The 19,430-nt window shown below is 40.9% G+C and overlaps 1 protein-coding gene across 12 annotated transcripts in view; it reads left to right on the forward strand.

Annotated features, from left to right (window-relative positions):
* The window catches only part of Atp8a2 (ATPase phospholipid transporting 8A2), a 641,036-nt gene that overhangs the window by 309,836 nt on the left and 311,770 nt on the right, over positions 1 to 19,430 (forward strand). For all 12 annotated transcript variants that reach the window (XR_015446599.1, XR_015446600.1, XR_015446601.1 and 9 more), the window contains one exon: positions 19,130 to 19,302. Coding sequence is in view for 9 of the 12 variants with exons in the window: in XM_087199399.1 (XP_087055525.1) it covers positions 19,130 to 19,302 (173 nt within the window). In the remaining 3 variants the exon portion in view is untranslated. The remainder of the gene's footprint in view (positions 1 to 19,129; positions 19,303 to 19,430) is intronic.

A 19,430-nucleotide genomic window follows, 5' to 3' on the forward strand; every position in this document is an offset into this window, starting at 1 on the left:
AAAAAGAATTCAAGTCAGTACTAATGTTTTGGGGGATTTTCCCATATTGAGTGCAAAATTAAATGTTTGTGGATTTAGTGTTTAATTTTTCCGTGTTCATGATTCTTTCAGAGGCTGACAGGTTGTATGTATTTTGGGTGATAGCATGAGTGAGCTGTGTCCTGAGGGTTGCAGGGCCCAGAGAAGAGCCTCTGGTTCTTGGAAATGTGGCAGCAGGAGCCAAGCTGCTCAGCCCACACTGTAGTATCCAGCAGTAATAGTTTGCTACTGGTGAAAAACGAGAAATAGAGCCAGTATGAAGTTGTGCACAAGTTTGTCTCCTCCTTCTTAAATATGAGTATTTAATTCTTCTCTTTCTACCTCCTTTCATTCCCTACCAAAACAAAGGGAACAACTCTTTTAAAATACCTTCCAAAGATTTACTTGCAGAAGAGGTGTGAAAATGGTGATCTTAAATGTTTTTTAAAAAAGGAAAGGATGCTCTGTGGCTTGTTCCGTTCTTGTACACTTTTTAAACTAGGTGGGACAGAGGGAGACTTGGGGCTGACAGCCTTGGAGTAGATGAGATCTGTTTTCTGTGTAACTGAGATAGAGGCATGTTACTACTGAATGAAAATGTTGGAATGTAATCCAGGCCAAAAAGAGCACTGCTCCTTGGCTGATGTGTGAAGTGTGTCAAACAGAGGCAGGAGGACCATATCTCAGTTTCTGTGTACAGCTGTACTTAAGAAAAACAAAATTTTAAAAAGTGTTCATTCATCCTTCTTTCTGATTTTGCCTCTTCATGAAAGGAAGAGACTCCATGTGGCTCTAGCAAAGATGCTGATATAGTTAGCCACGTTGCATTTCAAGGGCTGTCTCCTCAACATGGCTTTATTCCTCCCCGATTTCCCTTGGTAACTGGATCCTTCCTCCAGCTTCTTCAGCAAACCCCATGGAGTTTTGAGAAATACTAATCAGGAATAAGATCTCTTCCTGTGTCTAGCTTGGGGACCCTAGACTGAGAGACCCAGGTAGCCTGGTGCATTCTCTGCCTTTATTTTTCTTTGTTGTATTGCTGCTTTCAGTGGCCACAGTTCTCCTCATCTGTCATGAGTTCTCTTAAAAACTCATATGAGAGTGATTTCCTGCCCTCTTTACCACGGGTAATTTTCTATGGCCGGGGCATGTGGCTGGCCCTCTGGCGGACTTCTTGGCTGGCTTTTTTCTGAGCTCTGCTATTTGGTGAGTTTCTGCAGGCCACTGATTGAGTTACACCCTGAAGAATGTTGAGCTGGTTCTCAGCTGCAGAATGTCTTTTCCCAAAGTTCTTGCACTGGGAGGCTGGCCCTGAGGATTCACATGTGCATATTGGTTTACAAGAACATTAAAGCGCTCTCCTCTGATCGGTGGGTAAGTTACTTTAGGACTATGAGGTAGTATTCTCACAGGGCTTGGAGCTCAGAGTGGGTCCGGGATACAAGCCAATACCCTTTTGACCAGTTTAATGTCTAGCTACAGCTTTCTTTTACACCTAGAGTCTTGCTTTGGGTTTTTAAGAAGAAATTCTTCACACGGAGATTCTGTAGTCATTTGCCTTAAAAGGTTGAAAGCTCTACTAATGAAACACATAAACTGGGAAAGTAAGCATGAACTGAATCTCTAAATATAGCATTTGATGAGGCATAGTGAAAGACTATAAATAGAAAAATGACTTGCTAATATGCCAATTTGAATATTGTATATTTTAACAGTCCTGAATTATTTTAGTAAATGTGTAAGATGAAACAGACAAGGAAACAGCTCACAAGGAAGGAGGCCAGTACTGAAACACTGCCCTTAGGCATTACTCTGGTTGCAGCTGCAGTATCTAAGGTGAGGCTCTGGTTGGGATAGAGGTGAGCGATTTTTGTGCGTTTGCTACATCAGCACTGTCCCTAGGGCTGCAGTTCATCCTCATGGTTTTAAGTGTTCTAGATGCATACGATTCTCAAAATGCTTGATTGATAGTAGAATAATATACTTCTACTGGATTTTACATGTACATGTGTGTGTATACACATTGGTAGGTTTACTTATTGTTTCAGCCTACAGATTTGTGTTTTATTCTTATCATTAGAGCTCTGACATAGTTTTGCACCCGAGTTCACATCTCAACAGAACTGTCTAAGTGTCACTGCTTTCCTCTAGCCTGGAGGACAGGTGAGAATGAGTAGAATTACAAATAGTGGCTTCACACGAAATGTTGAAAGCATATTGAAATGTTCAGGGTTTTGAAAAAAATGCTATATGAGTTTTTTTTAGGTTTCTGATCATGCTTAGTTTTGTGCCAGATTGAGGGTTAGCGGGTCACGCTTAGCTAGCTGCAATGTGGTTGTGGTTGGAAGGCACCGTGAAGGACATTATGTTAGGCGGGCACTTTGCAGGTAACCATGGACCCCCACCACCCTTTAGTGTCCCAGCAGTACCTTTATTATCCATGTTGTGCTCTGAGATCATTTATCTGCGTGGTACTCAAAGTATATTTTTAAATGTCTTCCCCAAAGAGAAGCAAAGGGATAATAAGCAAGACTTCTATTTGATCTGTACTTTTGTTTTTTCAACTGTCTTGTGATTTAAAATGAACAGTGGAATGCTCAAAAGGCTCGAGAGGAAATAAAATTGCCAAGGAATAAACTAAAAAGGCCAGGATGCTATATTACTATTCAGCACCTGTGGCTGTGACATTGATCTTTGTGACTGAGTACAGCAGAATGTGAAGCTTGTGTGATCAAGTTTATTGTGTGAACAGTTCCAATATTGAATGATTTTGGCTTGCCTATTTCAGTCCGACTGGAAACACTTTTGCTCCTAGCTTTTCTTCATTGCCCAAATGTTGCTAAATTAACACGGACTTTGAAAAGCCCTGAAAAGTCACCTTCCTTTCACATACATCTCTTGTTTTTTCCATTGGAAGTGTTGATCTCAAGACAAGCTGAAGTTTGAGACCGGGTGCACTGATCTGATTGATTCTGCCCTGCATGCTGCTCTATGGCTGGGGCCTTCTTCTGGAAAGACCATATCGAGTTCATCCACTGTTGTGAATGAAAATAATCAGTTGGTGAAAGCACAAAATTAGAAACCTCTTGGTATATTTATTTCAGTGTCTCAAGAATTCTGATTTAAAGCAGACTTTATTTCAAGTAATGTGAACAGTAGGTCGTTCAGGAGTCTCGGATGAATCAATGTTTTCTTCCCTTCTCTCCAAGAAAACTATTTAAAGCAAAGGTCAAGTCTGTGCTGTGTTTAGAGCCTATTAAATGTAAGTCTGCAGAACAGAGGCACTTCTTTTTTATTCTCTACATAGTTTTGAGCACTGGAGACACTCTGGTCTTCTACAGATCATCATTTCCTGCACATTTCTGGCATCTGTGACTCTTCTTTTTTTCTGGAGTGTGGTGTAGAACCCACAGTGTATATAATGCATGAATCTGAGCCCTTGTGGCTCTTCCAGTTTATTAAATTTAGCCATAAGTTAAGCCGTGAAAATTATCTAAGAAGAGTTTAATGGGCTTTGAATTAAACCTAAGCAGAACATGTTAATACGCTTCATTTAGTTAACACCCTCAAAAATCAAGCTCATCAAGTCCACCCCTCCTTTCTCTCCCCTCTCATCTCTTCTTACTCCGGCCTTTCCCATTTCTATGACTTGTCAACCCTTGTCTCAGTTGTTAGCCCTGACACAGCCCCTCCCAGGGCATCCCATGCAGCCACCCACCCAAAACTCTGCTCCTGCGAAGTCTTCAGTTCTGATGTTCACTCTGGTTCAGGCCTTACTAGACATGTGGGTATTGGCGTAGTCTCTGAACTCAATTCCCTGACTCCCATTATGCCTTCTCTAAGCCATCCCTTCATTCCATAGACATTTGAATGTATTCTGTGACCAGGCTCTGCTGGGCCCTGACAACACAACAGTGAAACAAACAACCAAGAAATCCCTAAACCCCAGGAGTTCATATTCTACTGAGCAAAAGACAGAAGTAAATGATGCAGAAGACGGAACATGATAACTTCCCCTACCACAAGGGAAGAGGAGAGGGAAATAAGGATCATGCATGGAGAGATGTGATTTTGCACAGGGAAAGACAGGTCCTCCCTGGGAAGGTGGCATCAAGGAAACACCTTGATTGTCCAGATTGTGGTTGTGGGGCCTTACAGTGCTTTAGTGCACTGTGGTCAGGGTCTGGACGCATTTTGAAGCACAAGTGACATGATCTGGAGAGGGATTACATAAATGAGGTGTGAGACAAAGGAAGAAGAACGTCCTTAATGTTTTTGGCCTGAGTACTGGGAGGGATGGAGTTGTCCTGAAATGACAGATGCTCACTGTGGTGTGCCCATGGTTGGTGTTCCCTAACTGTCCTGAGCAAGAGAGAGCAGGCTAGGAGGAAAGGAATCAGGCCCTCAGTTGAGAACACACTGTGCTTGGGATGGCTTACTAGACAACCACATGGCGGGCAGATTAGGTGGTTGGATATTTGGAGCTGGAATTTGGGGGAAAGATTATACCTGGAAATAGAAATTTGAGATCTTAACATATTTAAGTTCAGACCAGATGAGATCCCCAAAAATAGAAATGGGAAAGGTCATTGGACTGAGACCTGAAACATTTTTCTTCAGAAATGCAGATTTCTTTTCTCATCATCTTTCCCTGTTGTCAGCCTGGCTTTCCAGGACTCTCATGCTCCTTCCGTATAGGGTAAACATATTTGTTAAGAACTGTTAAGTGATGGGAACTTTGCAGAGTTGTTTGTTGTGCTAGCATGCCTTTTTGTATATCCTCAAATCTCCATTATACTTTCTTGTATCACTCCTCTGCAAAGATAGTCTTAATTATAAACTAACCTTGAGCATTTTGGTAGTTTTCTCTTCTTCCTGATCCCTCCCCTATTAATAGTTATTTCTTCCATTTATGTGATTATTCTTTTTTAAAATCCTGTATCATAGCACTCGTCCTGTTTTTATTTTTATTAGTACATGTTTGCGGTATGTAATGACTATGTCCATCATGGAGAATTGGTGTATGTACATAACACATCGTAATTCTTTTTCTGTTCCCTCTCATCCTCCATCTTTTGTTCTCCTTCCCATTTGCAAAAGAGCTATCTCCTTGTTTCATATTATCTGCTTTTACTTTGCTCTTTAATTTATATTTTGCATTTTTCATATAAGAGAAACCATGAGCTATTTAAGCTTGTGCACCTGATTTATTTCACTTAACATTGTGGTCTCAAGGGGCATCCATCTTCCAACAGATGACTCAAATTTTTTATGGCAGAGTAGTACTCTATTATGTACAAATACCACATTTTAAAATCCATTCATCTGTTTATGGACATATAGGCTGCTTCCAAGATTTAGTTGAGTTGTGCCGCTATAAACAGGGATATATAGCAGTGTATCATTGTGATATGATGTATTTAACTTTTGGGGGAAGATACGTAGAAGGGGAATAACCAGGTTGAATGTCTTTTATTCCTGTGTCTTTGGTAGAAGATGAGCACCTTGAAGATTCAGGTAGGGTGGACAGGAATCACTCTGTCTTTACAGCTTCTGTTACATGCCTAGTAGCCAATATCACCTGCATGTGACAGTGTTGTAAATGTTTGTTGAATTGAGTCTTATGTTTGCAAAAGTAGTTCTATTATATATAATTTTTAAAATATATATTTATAAACATATATGCATGTATGTATGTATGTATATGAATACCCAGAAGGTTATGCTGAAAATATCGAGATGATTCTTCCTTTCTCTTTCACTTTTATGTATTTCATATAGATATCTGTCTATACATGTGTGTGAAAAATTATTCTCACATGTAATTTTTTTTTTGGTGTTACTGGGAATTGAATTCAGGGGTGTTTTAGCACCAAGTTACATCCCCAGCCCTTTTTAGTTTTTATTTTGAGACAGGGTCTTGCTAAATCACTAAGTGGCCCAGGCTAGGCTCAAACTTGTGATCTTCCTGCATCAACCTCCTAGCGTGCTGGGGTTACAGGCATGTACCATCACACCCAGATATTTTCACACATAATTTTTTAGCTTTTCTCTCAAGCATTTTGGGACTAAATCTTGAGGCACCCAAAATGTATATATAGGAAGAAGGAAGTTTTTTTAAGTACCCTAGAAATTGCTAATTCCATTCAATTTTCTACCCTATTCAAAGTTTTAAATAATAGCAGTGATACTTTATTTTTTCCCATAAAAATTCTGGCTATCTATAGAATCATGTGTGTTCATATATGTGTATGTATGTGTGTGCACATACTTGTGTTAGAAGATGAAATCCTTCCATAAACCAGCTTATATCTTCCTAAAATGACTCACAAGAAATCATACTTGTGGACACTGTTTTGGTTTTTATCTGGACATTTGATGCCCTCTCAGAATTACAAGTTTAATTTTGGAGGTGGAGCCTTCACACACTAGGCTAATAAACAATCTGCCATGGTGCCTACATTGGAAACCGTCCATAGCAACCCTGATAGGAGCAATACAGAGTCCTTGGGAGACCTAGTTTTTGTACAGGTTTTATCCCATTAGAAACTGAAGAACATGACACCCACAAGATGAGCAAGTACAGCACAGGGCTGTGGGAGTGGGAACACAATAGGGTACCCCACATAGACCCATGTCTACACACCAGAACCTATGACCACCTTAGAGAAGTGCTTACAGAGAAACAAATACAGTACATGCCTAGTGCCAGTGAGACTGTGACCCATGTCACTGAGGCAAGGGAAACTGGGAGATGTATAGTAAGCAAGCAGGCAAGATGAACAGACTGCAGCCTGGTGGGAATGTGGGCCCAAGGCTCCCAGATGGTTTGTAACTTTTCAAGAGAAGCTAGATATCAGAGTTTTTATAAGAAATTTTCTGGCTTCTAAATTTTAACATTGGCTAAGAATCTTTTCTTAAGATGTGGGATGGGTAATTAACCTTTCATCAAACTATTGATTATATTCCTAGCCATTCAAATAAATTGTCAGGATTTGTGCATCTTCTGCACCCCAGGCATAAACTGTTGCACTCCTGTCCCTGAGGTAGCCTCAGTCTTCTTCAGCACAGCCCTAGCTTTTCACTCTTCCAATGGGCTCCCACTTGTGGCACAGTGCTTATGATTTGTGACATTGCATCCTGCATTAGTATAATAGTGTCTGTATCCTCACTCACCTGGGGAGCGGAGCCCCCGGAGTCTGGGGGATTGCTGTGTCCCCATAGTCAGTATTCCATAACCACTTACTAAATGTATCAATGGCCCCTCAGGCTAGTATCTCAAATAATTTTTAAACTTCAGTGGAAGGCTGCTGTCTCAGCACAGAAGCAGAGGAAGTGACCAAGAGGAGCACATGGCCTGCAGCAGCCTGAGTTCCTCACCCTGGCAAGGTCAAGAGTTCAGGAAGCAGCAACTATTCCCCCAACTAGAGGTGGCAAGCACCTTTTCAGCACCTGCTGTTTGCTGGGTGACTTATTTGTTTGCTTTTTTCCACCCAGACTGAGTGGTAAGGAAACGAAGGAATAACTGACTCCTTTTTCTGTTCTTCTGCCAGCACTGATTGAAAGGTTATGTGATCCACAAAGTGACAGCTGCCGGATGTCCAGTTGGAATTTCCAGACGTTGATGGAAGCACAGCATTTGGAGTGAATTTTCCCAGGCTATGCTTCTGGATAGCAGCATCCCTGGAGGACAGCCCTGGGTGGTCCAGTCCTAGAGAGGCTTCTTACCACCCCACCCACCTCTGCAGAGCCATCCACCATCCTTGGTTGGGATCAGTAGTTTGCACTTTTTTTTTTTTACCTCTTTGAGACAGGATCTCCCTGTAGGTGTAGTCTCTACTGGTCTTGAACTCTTGATCTTCTTACCTCAGCATCTTGAGAGCTGGATTTACAGGCATGTACAACTACACCCATCTTAGCAGGTTGCCCTTAAAGCAGAGAGTAAGCCCTCTCTCTACCAAGGGAAATTCAGTATCCTCTGTTCTCTAATCACACACTATTCACCTCTCCTCCAGTTCTTCCCACACTTCTTTTCTAGGGATCATCTGCCTCCATCTACCTGGCTAGGGATTTATGACTTGTACCCATTCCCTCTATGGTTCTCTGACCACTGACCAAGCACTGCTGACTCTTTTTCTCAAGTGTGTTTCCTAGTTTTGTCTCTTATGGCATTAAGCGTTCAGCTAACAGCATCAGAAGCCTTCTTAACTGATCTGTGACAATTTTCCATGCCATCTTCCATAGTGTGTGGGGGGGATCTTCTGCAAATAAATATCCGAGTGTGGTGTTTTTATACACTCGAGCTTTCACAGGTTCCCTATAGGCTGTGGGATGAAGCCAGGAGCTTCACCCTGGCCTGCCAGGCTGCTGACTTCTGGCCCTTCTTGACTCTAGCCTGTGGTTCACCTGCCTTTCTGGATGCAGATATTGGCTTTCTGAACCCGCCAGACATGCAGTGATCTCTGGCTCTTGGTGCCTTTGCCTGTGTTGCTTGTTCTCTGTGGGAATCTCCAAGCCCTATAATCTTGTGCACCTAATAGGCTCTTACTGGCTAAAAGCTAATTCCAGGACTCTTTTTTTTCTTGTTCTATATTTTAGCATAAACTTTTATCTCTGTGATTTTGATTTCATGCCAGTCTGTGTAGAAAAAACAGCGAGGAGTGTCCTAGCCTACCCCAAAGCCCATCCTTACCTCCCCTGGTTGTTGCTTCTGCACAACTGAGGAGCCTTCTGGCCAGGGGCATGTGTCAGGGGACACTGTCCTCTCTCTCCCTTCAGTGTAAAGGATCCAGGAGAAATGAGACTTTTAAAAAATGCTTTGTACTCATTTATTTGACTTTGTTTATTTGTTTGCTTATAACATTTATATGTCATAGAATATTCTGCTGCCTTTACCAATTACAGGCCCAAAATAAAGTCAGCTCTCTGTAACTGCAGGTTCTACATTTGAGGATTCAGCCAGCCATGAGTTGAAAATATTTAGGGAAAAAAGTGCATCTGTTCTCAACATGTAGACTTTTTCTTGTCATCATTCTGTAGATAATATGGTATGACAACTATTTACACAGCATTTTCATAGTATTAGGTGTAAGTCATCTAGAGACTATTTAAAGTAAATAGAAGGATATACATGTGTTAGATGCCAGTACTGTGTCATTTTATAAAAGGGACTTGAGCATCCACAGATTTTGCTACCTGTGTGTGTATGTCGGGTAGCTCTGGAAGCGAATTCCCCAAGGATACCACAGGATGACTGTACTTCCAATGTTAGTGGCGGTAACCATGTAAACATGAAATAGTTTCATAACAGCAGAAGGCTTGTATCCAGCTGCTTGTTCCTGACACATAACTCTCTCTGTACCCCTAGCCCCCACTGGTGCAGCAGCAGGAGTTCCATCAGCAGGTGCTGCCCAGTCCTGGGCCTGTGGGTGGCAGCCCAGCCCCAGGCCTTTCTGTCCTGTACCCCTGCCTCACTGGGTACCAAATGTGAGCCTCTGGTCTCATGCTTTTATGTGGCTATGATGTCCTGTGCCTGTCTGCCACAGGTGCATTTGGAAAACTTTTTTATGATTTCCCTTTAATGTTTCTCTTTCAGAAATTTTTTGACCACTTTCATTTGCTATTTGCACAAGGCTGAAAACAGCTTAGACATATAATTACTGTGAGAGCAAGGAGACTTTAGAAATAAGGGAGCCACCTGGCTCTGTCTTTGAAATATTAAAGTTAAAAGTTTTAATCCCCAAGGGACAGGAATTTAAATAATTAATTTAAGATGACCACACTGGACCCTCAAGTTATGACTGGCCTGACATACAAACAACTTGGGTTATGACCAGAATTTTAATTTTAACTGATGAACAGAGTCTTGTGTTGTGACCCAAATGCCAGCTGCTTATACTTCTAGATGGTCTCAGAAACATATTTAACCTTTAATGAGCTCTGGAAGGAACATTACCATGTCCTTTCCTGTGTGGGGTTAATTGAGAAATCCTAGGCCAATGTCTCTCTAAGGACACTGAGATCTGCCTGGAAGAAAGTGTGGCCCAAAATTATACAGCAGAGAGACTTCGAAGGCTGTTGACCAACTTGAGTTACAACCAGCTCTCAGCAAAGAATTGAGTTCGTAACTCAAGAGTCTACTGTATGATCATTTTCTTATATGGCATCAAAGTTAGTGTATGTTTTTTGAGAAACCCATTTTATCATAAAGCAGATAAGTATATCAGGCGTTGAAATGACTTCGCACTGTGTAAGAAGTGCTGGAAGCCAAATGCAGATCTTAAAGAGGTTAATAATGCTCTGTCTTCCTCTGCTAAAATGTACCTGACCTACTTAATTGCATAGCTTAAGAACATTCTGCAGAATGTACTTGTCTATAAATTAATCTCTACGGTAGTTTATTTAATTTGTAAATTCAGTCCTTATTGTATTTGGTTTGGGCACTTGGAAATGCCTTCAAGAAGCAAGGAGCCGGGCATTTAGCTCAGTGGTTCCACTGCCTGCCTTGCAAGCACAAGGACCCAAGTTCAATCCCCAGTACCAAAAAAAAAAAAAAAGAGAGAGAATTAAGGAGACTTTAGAAATAGTGCAGTGACTGTGTGATTGATGTGTTAAAATTAAAAATTTAATCCCAGAAGGCTGGGAAATTGAGTAATGAAGCTGTAGTTGATAGTGAAAGTATTCCTAGTTAGTACGATGACATTAAAAGTGGCAGTGATTCATTGTGTCCCCAAAGTATACAGTGACTTCCAGAGCTCCAGTCTGGGCAAATGTGTGACAAGCAACTGTTCCATGGAATTAGGGAGGTTCTTTTATTTGTAGCTAAGTGACGGCTCACAAGTGCTAATTTCACATTCTTCCTGCAGGAGGGTCACACTTTGAAATAATTTTCTTGTAGAACAAAAGTTTCTCTAAAAAGAATTCCACACTAACAAATTACAGAAAAGATCTGTAGTCTAGATTCAATGAGTTGATGCTTCTTAAAGCATATAAATTATTTTTCAGATTTTATTATATACAGCTATTCAAGAATATATTTATCTAGCATGTAAGATGATTCCTAGTACTGAAGTAAAATTCTAGTTTGGGGGAAGAAAATAAATTAAACATACAAGGTTTGCTATTTATTATCCTTTGAGAAGTAAAAAGAAGTGCATATTTTCAAGGGGTATTTTTAACCTCGATGATTTGAGCTCTGTCAAAACTGTTAGTCACATTTTCTTTCAAGAAATAGTGATGGTTGATAGTTTTCAAACTTTCTAGGCTCTCAGCATAAATGAATAAATAGTCTCTTTCTTATACATGATGCTCATTAGTAGCCACTGCCAGTTTTCTTCCATACGTCTACTTCCCGCATCTTTCCTCTAACACTGTCTGGGATGCCTTTTCAGGAAACTATGGATCTTTTAGAGTTTTGAGTTGTAAAAAAAGATGAAGAAAATATTGTCTCAGCAAGCCTGTAGCTTGATTCTTAGGTCAGATAGGCCTATACAGTATACAGTTACTTAACCTACACAAAAGCATCCCCAGACACTACTTGAATGACCCCACTTGCCCTCGGTGCACACCTTAAAATCCCAGCAAGCAGAAATGCATTTAATTCAGTAAGCATTAAAAGAAATTTGGTAATGCATATATTATTTAGCTTGATTTCGACAGTCTATTATGTATATATACATATTTCAAAACATCATGGAGTACATAAACATATAATTTTTGTAATTTAAAATATTAAAATCTAATAAAAATGTCAAACACTGTTAGTCTAGAAATGTGAAATTAAACCATAAATTTTATCACTAGATACTTGGTGGAATGACTAAAATTACAGACTGAGCATGCAAGTACTGGTAAAGATGAAGAATAACTGGAAAGCTCACACATGGCTGCCAGAAACCCTGAACAGCAAAACTGCTCTGGGAAACAGTCTTGCAGTTTCTGTTGAGTTAAACCTGTACTGGCTGGGGCCGGGGATTTAGCTCAGTGGTTCCGCTGCCTGTCTCACAAGTGCAAGGTCCCGAGTTTGATCCCTGTTACCAAAAAATAAAACAACCTGCACTGGCTGCGTCTGTATTGTATGTATGGTGTGACTGGATAATTCCAGTCTTGGGTTTCTACTTAAGAGAATTGAGGACAGAGGTCCACATAAAGAGTAGAACACAAATCTTCATAGTAGAATTATTCATGATATCCCTGAGCTGTAAACAGCTTAAACATATTACAGTGAATGAATGCATAAACAAATTGTGGTATACTCATACATTGGACTATTACTTAGCAATAAAAAGGAATGAACGATTGGTGTATGCAGAAACATCAGTTGATCTCAAAACCTTAGGTGAACCATGGGTTTGCTGTATCAGAGTTGTGTATTAAGCTTTACAAACTTGCATTACATTCACTAAGTTCCATAAATGCTAAAGCAGTGAGCATATTAGTGCAGTGGAGAAGGAGGTGTGATTATATTGGAAATGAAAGTGATATAGTGGACCCTTGAGTTACGACTGGCCTGACAAACAAACAACTTGGAATTTTAGTTTTAACTTATGAACAAAGTCTTGAGTTATGACCTAAATGCTGGCCACTTGTGCTTCTAGATGGTCTCAGATACAGGTTTAACCCTTAAAGAGTTTTGGAAGGAACATTATAACAGCCTTTCCTGTGTGGGGCTAACTGAGAAATCCTGGGCCAGTGTCTCTCTAAGGACACTTGTATATGGGAGAGAGACTTTGAAGGCTGTGTAGAGGAGCCTGAGCCTTCAGTTGATCAACTTGAGTTACAACCAACCCTCATGAACAAATTGAGATCCTAAGTCAAGGGCCCACTGTACTTAAAAAATGAAAGAGAGGAAAGCAGCAGGGAAATGATAACTACAGCTGTTCTAGTCTGAGTGGCTGGGCAGTGTGAATGATCTGAAGAATGGGAGGGGAGATGGTGAAAAAAGATGTGGCCAACAGTTGGCAAGAGGCAGGAAAAATAGATGGACAGGATGGGAAAAGCTCAGAACTGCACCTGTGGGCTGGAGGATGAGCATTGTCATTAGATACTCATCCACCCAGGGTTAATTCAGGAGTGGGGCGTCTGCTCCTGGAACTTGAGGGCTTTGAGCCTTTGGTTTGGTTGAAGTGCTGCTAATGAAACCTGAACCAGCCTGACTTTCAGCATGATCAGCTTGGAGCCCCTTGGAATTTTCAGAACATCAAAGCAAGGGCTGAGGCAGCTGCTGCTACTGTGGCGTCCATGAAATCCTTTATGGCACTACTGAGCTCATGGAAGGTGGGCCTCCTGCCCTGACATATGTCACTGTCTTTGGAATGAAGAAAAGATTCCTGTCTTCTACACATTGATAGAATGTATACAGGTTCTAGAAATTTTCATTTTTCCTGGTTTGTTTATTAAATCCAAAGATATTAGCAGTAGAACCATCTTAGGGGTTCTGTCCAGAGATGGAGCAAATCTCTGCCCCCACTGTACCCCAGGGACCAGCAGTTGAATCTCAGAGCAATCTCTCTATAGAGCAGATGCACAACCATCCCTTGAGATCACAGTGTGCTGTCAATGTGTTTATGAACATATTTATTTTAAACACTAGTGCTTCGAAGGCAAACACCAACCTTGAGATAAAAAATAGAAAGTTCACTACAGAACACAATTGGAAAAAAAGGCAGACTTTGTTCAGTGTGTCTGAGGGGACTGTCATCAGTTATAGTCACTCATTTTTAACATTATAGTATGTTTTTTACTTACAAAAAATAAAATTGTAGAACATGAAAGAACTGGAAATATATAATTCAATATTAACACCTAGAACACAGATTCTAATTAAGGATTTCGGAATGTTTCTTATCTTTCTGGGAATAAAACACCCAGCCCCAACTCCCTATGCCCCTCATAACAGCTAAGTCTATTGTAACTTTCAGTAATTGGTTTTTTTTATTAAAATAGGAGATGCAGTATAAATTTTAGCAACTGGGCTAAATAGGTATTAACAGGCCCTAGGATCCAACCACAATTTGTAACATCATTCCTTTGGGAAAATGGATTCTAAGTGTCCAGTAACTACCTTACAAATAGACTTTTGAATCATAGTTCATTTGAGAATAAGGAACTGTTTGTGATAGTAATACCTTCCATCAGCTGGTGTGAGAACTGCACAGAAGGGACCTATATTCCTCCACATGCATGTGGTGAGCCCAGCTCGTCTGGGTTTGATCAAAGATTATTGCTGAGTGGCATAGAAAGTGCAGGAATTAAAGCCAAAGTAGAGGCTGGAGACAAGTCAAGGGAGAAGTTGGAAGGATGGATCTGCAGAGGGTTTAGTAGTAGCAAAGGCTTTCAATCTCCCAGGAAAAAGTGGGATTTTGAGCAGATCGAGTGAGGAAAGATTGGAGTGGAAAGTAAGGTAGGAGTAGAGGAAGCTGAAGACGAAAAGGCCAAGACATAAGCTGAAATAAGAATTGAGAACCAGTTGAACTGGGAAGGTGGACTTCTACAAGGAAGTTAGAGATGGCCCTCAAACCCATCAGTGATCTCTCCTAGATATTATAAGGAAATGTTTAGAACCAAGACTTAAATTGATTCATATGTGAGTCCAACATATTTACGGAGCACCTGACATGGGTTAGCACGATCAGAGGTTGGCAAAGGGAGTTTCTGTCTTCAGATTTACACCTTAGTATAATTCCAGCCAACCACAAAAATGAGCCAAAGCAGGCTAGGCTATAAAGGTGGTGATGTCTAGAATCTGCTCATAGAAGAGTATTAAGTTTGCCTTATTTCATCTTTAATTTTGTATATTTGTCACTTTGATTGTATTGTAAGATTTATGAGAGTAGACTACATGAAACACATATGCTTGGTGTTTTATTACCATTGGAGCAAGCTCGCTGCAATAGCTGTATCTTAGTTGGCTGATTAAAATAAGTGGGACTTATATAACTATTTAGTTGAACTAACATGTGACTGCTTAATTTTTTGCTTAAGAAAACTTAATGTTCCATATTTAAGAAAATCCCTGGTCAATGGAATAGAAATGTGAATTTTTTTTATTGTTATAGTGTAACTTAATAATGTTTGGCTTTCTCATTGCAAGGGGAGCAGGTGGCCACTATATACATACGGATTGCAGTTCATGCCTGGGGTACCACTCACGCCCACATGCCTTGTCTTGCCTCCTGCTGCTGTGCATTAGTGCTTGGAGGGACTGCTGTGGTCTGAGTGTGTCCCCCAAAACTTATGTGCTGGACTCCTAATCCCTAATGATAGTGATAGTAGGGCCTAATAGGAGGTTATTAGGTCATGAGGACCCCACCCACATGAATGGATTAGTGCCAATTACAGAAGAACTTAAAGCTTCAAGTTTGATATCTCTTTCCCTCCCTTTGCCCTTCTACTGATGGGTGACATAGCAGGAAGGCCCTCACCAGATGGTAGCTTCCTTTTTTTTTTTTTTTTTTTTAAGTACCGGGGATCTAACTTGGGACCTTGTGCTTGCAAGGCAGGCAGCAGAACCACTGAGCTAAATCCCTGGTCTCCAGATGGTAGCTTCTTAATCTTGGAGTTCCCAGCTTCCAGAACCATGTCAACAAATTTCTGTACATTATAAATGGCCCAGATTCAGGGATTCTGTGATAGTAGCACAAACCAGATTTAGACAGCAGCCTTCTCCCACATTTCCATTCGGTGCTCTGTGTGCATCTGTACCAGCAGTTACTACATCATGTTAGAAACTTATTCCAGACACCGAACATGATAGAAAGCATTGCGTTCACCCTGTGTGCTTTCTGTTGCTGTAGACCCAAACCACGTCCTTTTATCTAAGAGTCGTGATCACAAGAATAGTGCTGTATTGCCAGGGACTCAAATGGTTGCCTTTTGCCTTCCCTCCAGCTGTTATAGCAAAATATTAATGACTCTGTAGCTTCAACAACAGAAATTTATTCTCCGTGGTTTTGAGCATTGGGACCTCAAGATCAAAGTGAGGTCATGCTTTGGCAGATGGCTGTCTTCTTGCTGTGTCCTCACATAGTGGGAGAAAGAGAGAAGCAGAAAAGGAGAGAGGAACCTTTCCTGTTTCTCCTAAGGACGCTAATCTCACCACGAGGGCTCCGCCTTCATAACCTAAACACCTCCCAAAGACCATATGTTCTAATGCCGACACACTGGGGGTTAGGGTTTCAACATAAGAATGGAGGGGAGGCTCACATAGCACACTTTGTGGCTCAACTTGAAAACTCAACTTAGTGTGACCTTGGTTTCCCAGGCTGTGACGGGCAATGAGATGGTAGGAGGCTCTCAGAAAGAGTGGCCACAAATGTTTCCCTGTGTCCATCCCCATGCCCCTGCTTAAAAATCTAGCTGCCTTTTGGGCTCTTCCTACATTTGTAGGGGAGGGGATTCTGTACATCTCAGGAAACTTTCTCAGTCTTTGCGTCTTCATTGGTTTTGTGCTACTGTAACGGAATACCACAAACTAGGTGATTTACAAGCAATGGGAGTTAATTTGGCTTACAGTTCTGGAGGCTGGGATGTCCAAGATGAGGGAATCCATCTGGGAAGGGCATTGGTGCTGTGTCATCCCGTGGAAGAAGGGTAGGATGAGGGAAGAGAGAGCCAGTTCACCAAGCAGGGAAAGCCTGAACCTGGTTTTATCACACACCTACTCCAGAGATAATGGTATTAGCCCTCCATGAGGGCAGAGCCCTGGTGCCTTAATCACCTTTCCTAGGCCCCACCTCTCAGTGATGCTATATTGGGGGTGAAGTTTCCAACACAGGAACTTTGGGGACACATTAAAACCACCCTATTTCTGATGCTCAGGGACCCCCAGAATACAGTCTATCCTAGTGCATGTTACTGAACTATCCCCAGTAGAGATGATCTTTCAGATATGACTGTGGGTCTCCACTCATGCTATACGTGCTTTAAAAAATATAACAACAAGAACCACAAGGAAACACGGGCATGATCTCTATCTCAGGGTCTTTTATTCCTCGACTTTTTCCCCACTGAATCCAGGCTTAAGCTCATGAGGGAGGTAAACAAGGGTGAAAAGCACTGGCCTACACCAAGTGCTGTTACAGCATCAGGGTGGTCTGTGAACCAAATCTGCCTCCCCAGTTCCACCCCTTAATGACACATTTCTCAGGAGATTTTTCTTTCCTCAACTCATTGGCCCCTAGCAGAGTTGTCCAGACCTGAGTTCCCAGTGAGACAGATACTAAGTGGGAAGAATTTCTTTTCTCCAAATTTTAAAAGGCAGGAAGTTTTCATTGATAAGCCTAGATGTTTTCAGGATGTTTGTCTGATATTTATAACTACATAAGTACGAATAAGAACTGTAAACATCTTCATTTTTAATAAAAGCCAACTTAACTTTTACTCATAATTCATTTTGTTCTATTAATTATTCATCTATTATTACATCTACAAAGAAACATTGTCAGTGATGGAATTCATTCTGCTACATAGAAGTAGAATGTATGTGAATTTTCTTTAATACAGGAAATTATTTTTTCCTTCCTTCCTTCCCTCCTTTCTTTTTGTAGTATACTACTGTACCTACGACCTTCTCACTGAGCTGCATTTCCAGCCTTTTTAATTTTTCATTATGAGACAGGGTCTCACTAAATCACTAAGTTTCCCAGGCTAAGCTCAAACTTGTGATCTTCCTGCCTCAGCCTCCTGGAGTGTTGAGATTACAGGCGTACACCACCACATCCAGTTAATATAGGAGATTCTTAATGCATAGATAGTAAGAGAGAAAAGCATGAATGTTATTGAGTGTTTATTGTGTGCCAGGCCCGGTCCTAAGCATTTGACACTGATTAGTTCATTTGTTCATAACAAAAATGCTATGAAGTGTTTTTAGCCCCATTTACACATTAGAAGATTGCAGTTTATGTTAAGAGGCTAAGGAACTTGCCCAAGATCATAGGGGTAGTAAGTGGAAAGTTAGGACTAGACCTTAGGTTTTCTGGCTACAGTACAGGGCTCTAGACCACATCCTTCTTAATTGTGCCTAATTGTTGTCAAACGTTTCTTGTTGAGAAAGAAAACTGAGCAGTAAATGATGGAACCTGTTTTTCACTTTTCAAGAGCACCTCAGCTTCATTTTAAGTAAAGGAAGACTTTTGTTCATTAAACACATTGCTTTAAGACCACAGTTCATGTAATCATTTGATAAACTGTATATAAATGTAACTTAATAACCAAAGGACAATCATCTAGACAATAATTTCAGTGGACTTTTGTGCTTCTTGATAGCATAAATTTGGGTTTTTTATGAGCCAAAATTAAATTCTTATATTTGAGCCAGATATCCTATTTATAGTTAAACATGCCTAGGGAAGATGCAAATATCGTTTTATCTTAATCCTTGAGTGTTGTTATGGTTTAATTCCATGTGACAATAGATACCATACCAAGGTATTTGCTTAAGCTGATAGCAGTGTCTTGGTACATTCTGGCAGCTTAGTTTGATTAGATATTTTCTGTAACATGTGCAGTTGATCAGGTCCTTTCTTGTTCTGATCATAAATGGAGAGAATGCTGTAATCTGAAGATCTCAGGAGGAATAGAAATGAATCCCCTTCGTGTTGTTTTTATATCTCTTGATGCTTTGGATGCTTTAAAAATTACCCTATGCAAACTAAAGACAAGCTAGTGCTTGCCATTCAAGTTCCCTAACACTACATTTTCCCAAAAAGGACCTTATGTTCCCTATTTCAGAGGAAGCAAAATGTGTGTGTGTGTGTGTGCGTGTGTGTAGTGGAAAAGAAGGGAGAAGGCAGTCTGTAGATCCTTAGCAGTTAACGTTCCAGTGGAGAAGAGTTGGGGACACTAAATCAGCCGTGGACCATGACCGTGGACCCCAACTAGAGTCAATTACTGTGAATGTCAAATGGGTCTCACAATGAGGAAGTTTTTACACATAAAACAGCTGCAGCAGCATTCCAGTGACTTGTAATGCATGAGTGCACCGAATTTAACTGTTTACCTATTTTAACTTAAAATGGTCATGTTATCACTTCAAGCAACTACGTGGGATTTGGATACGAGTTTGATAAAGTAATCACACAAAACCATGCTCCTCCCTCTGCTCTTGTTTCAGGCAACAAGAGCAGCCATCACCCAGCACTGCACTGACCTCGGGAATCTGCTGGGCAAGGAAAACGACGTGGCTCTCATCATCGATGGCCACACCCTGAAGTATGCGCTGTCTTTTGAGGTCCGCAGGAGCTTCCTGGACTTGGCGCTCTCCTGTAAAGCGGTCATATGCTGCAGGTGGGATGGTGTGGGCTGTGGAGATGTCTGTGCCTGACACACCTGTGGTCCGTGCTTCTGTGAAAGAGATTGATGCGTGAGAATTCTTGGCTTCAAGTTTTGTATTTTAAAAAGAAGCTCTAAACAAA

Source organism: Heterocephalus glaber, unplaced genomic scaffold (assembly GCF_053883595.1).
Source record: "Heterocephalus glaber isolate CG9 unplaced genomic scaffold, H.glaber_assembly_v1.0 deba00001719, whole genome shotgun sequence".
In the NCBI taxonomy this organism is placed as follows: Eukaryota; Metazoa; Chordata; class Mammalia; order Rodentia; family Bathyergidae; genus Heterocephalus; species Heterocephalus glaber.